The 3,118-nt window shown below is 34.4% G+C and overlaps 1 protein-coding gene across 1 annotated transcript; it reads left to right on the forward strand.

Moving 5' to 3' along the window:
* Positions 1-367: 367 nt before the first annotated feature.
* Positions 368-2,712, forward strand: WRKY49 (WRKY DNA-binding protein 49). Its single transcript, XM_028268916.2, has 3 exons — positions 368-711; positions 1,231-1,377; positions 1,956-2,712. The coding sequence occupies exons 1-3, from the start codon at positions 458-460 to the stop codon at positions 2,488-2,490; spliced, it is 936 nt and encodes a 311-aa protein (XP_028124717.2). The 5' UTR covers positions 368-457; the 3' UTR covers positions 2,491-2,712.
* The last annotated feature ends 406 nt before the right edge of the window (positions 2,713-3,118 follow it).

Below are 3,118 nucleotides of genomic sequence, written 5' to 3' on the forward strand. Positions count from 1 at the left end.
TGGGTGCCAATGATTGTTGACCATATAATATAGGCACACACATTATACCCTTGTCTTTGAAATGTGTGCATCAACTAGTATACCAATTAGTATACTAACAAATGATGTGATATAATTTTAAAAATTTTAGATATTTGTAATTTGTATAATGGGTGGAATCAGTAATAATGTCATAATATATATTAGTATATTAATTAATATATTAATTGATGTATGTAACATCACCTAATTAGGACTGGCTAACTTAAATATTGCAATAGAATTCAAGGGCAAAAATGTAAAACACCACGACTTCCTCTCCATCTGCTCCACTCTCATTCACCTTCTCTCACATTTCATAATATACCTTTTCTCCAAACCATTTTGCATATATACCCCCACTTCTTAACACCTAAACTCACTCTCTCTTCTTCTAATGCTAAGGCTGAGCTGAGCTTTCATTGACTCAAGACTTTCCATGGAGGAACTGAAGACCAGTACTTGGTCAGATGGGTCCGAAGATGACCTTGTCAGAGAGCTTTTGGATGATGAATCACCATTCTTGGTTGCACCACATGAGATGATGATCATGAGCCAATACAATTCTAGTCCTTCTAATGAATCAGCCATCAACCAGTTTGTCTCTGTCGAGCCGACGATTGATGATATCGATAATGGTTTACCAGTGACAAACTGTAAACACAAGCTTCATCCAGACATGTCACCAGCCAGGTTTGATCTCACAGTCAATTGTTTGAGTTAAACTTTTAGGCTTGAGTAGACCCAAGTTTGAAAAAAATTGTGAAGACAATGACATATTAATATTTATTTTTGATAATATATTAAATATAATTTATTTGATTTCTTAGTTTGCTGCCTAGTATTTAGTTGATAAAACTTATTATAATATGAGATTTTTTTAATATTTCTTTCATAATTTTCTTTTTCTTTTTTTTTTTCTCTCCTTTAATTTCCATATTAACTTAAGTTTGAATTTTCTTTGCATTCGGCTCATTTATGTAATTGAATTAACTCAAGTTAAGCTCGTGTTTATTTGAATATTGGTTGAGCCAAGTACAAGTTTGATCCTCTAAACTTGACTTGAACTATCAAACTAGACTAATTTTGAACAAGTTGAACTTAAATGCTCCAAAACTCTACTCGACTTGACTTATTTCTAACTTTAAATTATACATGGGTTTCTTGAACTCGGTCTGTTTGGACATGAATAAACTTTTTTTTCTTTTGCAGGATTTCAATACTAGAGAAGGGTTGGAGTAAGGTTGAGAATAAGTATACTCTGAAAATCAAGAGTTGTGGTGGCAGTGGTATGTCTGATGATGGTTATAAATGGAGGAAGTATGGTCAGAAATTTATCAAGAATAGCCCATTTCCTAGGTATATAATTTCAACTTTCCACAATATTTTCCTTCTCACTTTTGCATGTTTTTGTGCCGATTAAATAGATATACATCTCGCGGAAATAAAAATCGAAAAAAAAAAAAAATTTACAATGTAGAAATATTTTTATATAGTTTAAATGTTATGGCAAATGTCAAAACCAGAGTGTGACTTCTCTCCCATGCATTGTCTCTTTCGCAGGGTGGATCCCACATTGGCCATGGCCCACTGTGGGACCAATTCTATGAGGATCCAATAAACATTCACAGAAGAAAAACCTTCCTAATGTCAAAAAACAAAAAAGATTTTTTCTGAATATATATATATATATATAAAAACATATTTTAATTTAAACCCTAGAATTAATTAATTGGGTAAGCACTTGATGTAATGGAAAAAGGATTTTCTGACATTAATTTGTCAATGGGTCCACTGGGTTTTTGACTGGCCTACATAGGACAACTAAAAAATGGGCCTTGTCCAATTTGTGAAAGAGAAAGCCTGAACCATGTTGAATTGTTACCATCATACTAATAAGAATCTAACCTTTTTCTTCTTCTTGGAATGCAAAACAGGAGCTACTACAGATGCACAAACCCTGGATGCAGTGCCAAGAAGCAAGTCGAGCAATCGATTGAGGACCCGGACACTCTCATCATCACCTATGAAGGGCTTCACCTCCACTACGCATTCCCATATTTCCTACTCAACCAATCCCAGCATGTCGATCCACCGTCCAAGAAGCTCAAAAGTGTAATCTCAAAAGGAGAGGCCCAAGCCCAAGCCAAAGCCCAAGCCCAAGCCCAAGCCCATGAAATGGTCCTGCCAATGAAAGGAGACAAGGAAGCCGAGACAAACTTATCTTCTGCAAGCCCAAGTCATGGCCCATTTGTGGTGGATTGTATGCAAGCATGGTCCATAGAAGAAGGAATGGGCCCACAAGGGTTACTTGAAGATATGGTGCCTTCAATGATTAGGAATCCATCAAACAACCAATACTTCTCCTCCAATTCCTCATCCTCCTCTTCTTATCCTTCTCCACCTACGTCACCTTCTTCTCTCTCTTGGTCCCCTAACTATTACTCTCCATGTTTTAATGTTGGTTTATAAGAAGACAAGGCCTAGGCCAATGATACAAGTAAAGCTTTTCTCAACATATATAACTCATGGTCTTTCTAAATAAATCTAATATTCCTATTTTGTAAGTAGGAAGAAGCAATAGAGTGATACAAGCAAAGCTTTTCCCAACCTATATCTCTCTAGCTTCATTCACCCCTTCCAAATGATGTAATGATGTTATTGCTCTTCTCAAAAAAAGAAAAAAAGAAAAAAGAGGAGGGTAGAGTTCATTAGATCTAGACATCAGATGAACAAATCTAGTGCAAATTCCAAGTTATATGACCAAATAAAACTTGAAGTGGTTCTCTCTTATAAGAATCATATGATATGATGTAATAATTATATATAATATATGTTGTCCTTATATGTATAATTTGACATTATTCTTTCCTTTTTGAAGTAAAATGGATAATTGTTCGTCCAAGTTCATATATTCAAAATTTGTTATTCCTTTCCCTTTTCGATGTTGTGGGTGGTATGGATGCAAAAATATGGGCAATATTTGTAATTTACCCCTTTTATATTTGTCATAAATTTGTGATTGTTTCAGAAAATGCATAAATTAGAGGGTTGTGACTATTAACAATAGTTATTATAAAATAGTGTTTGTTAAACATAT

The sequence above is a fragment of the Camellia sinensis genome, chromosome 10 (assembly GCF_055761805.1).
Source record: "Camellia sinensis isolate YWXY chromosome 10, ASM5576180v1, whole genome shotgun sequence".
In the NCBI taxonomy this organism is placed as follows: Eukaryota; Viridiplantae; Streptophyta; class Magnoliopsida; order Ericales; family Theaceae; genus Camellia; species Camellia sinensis.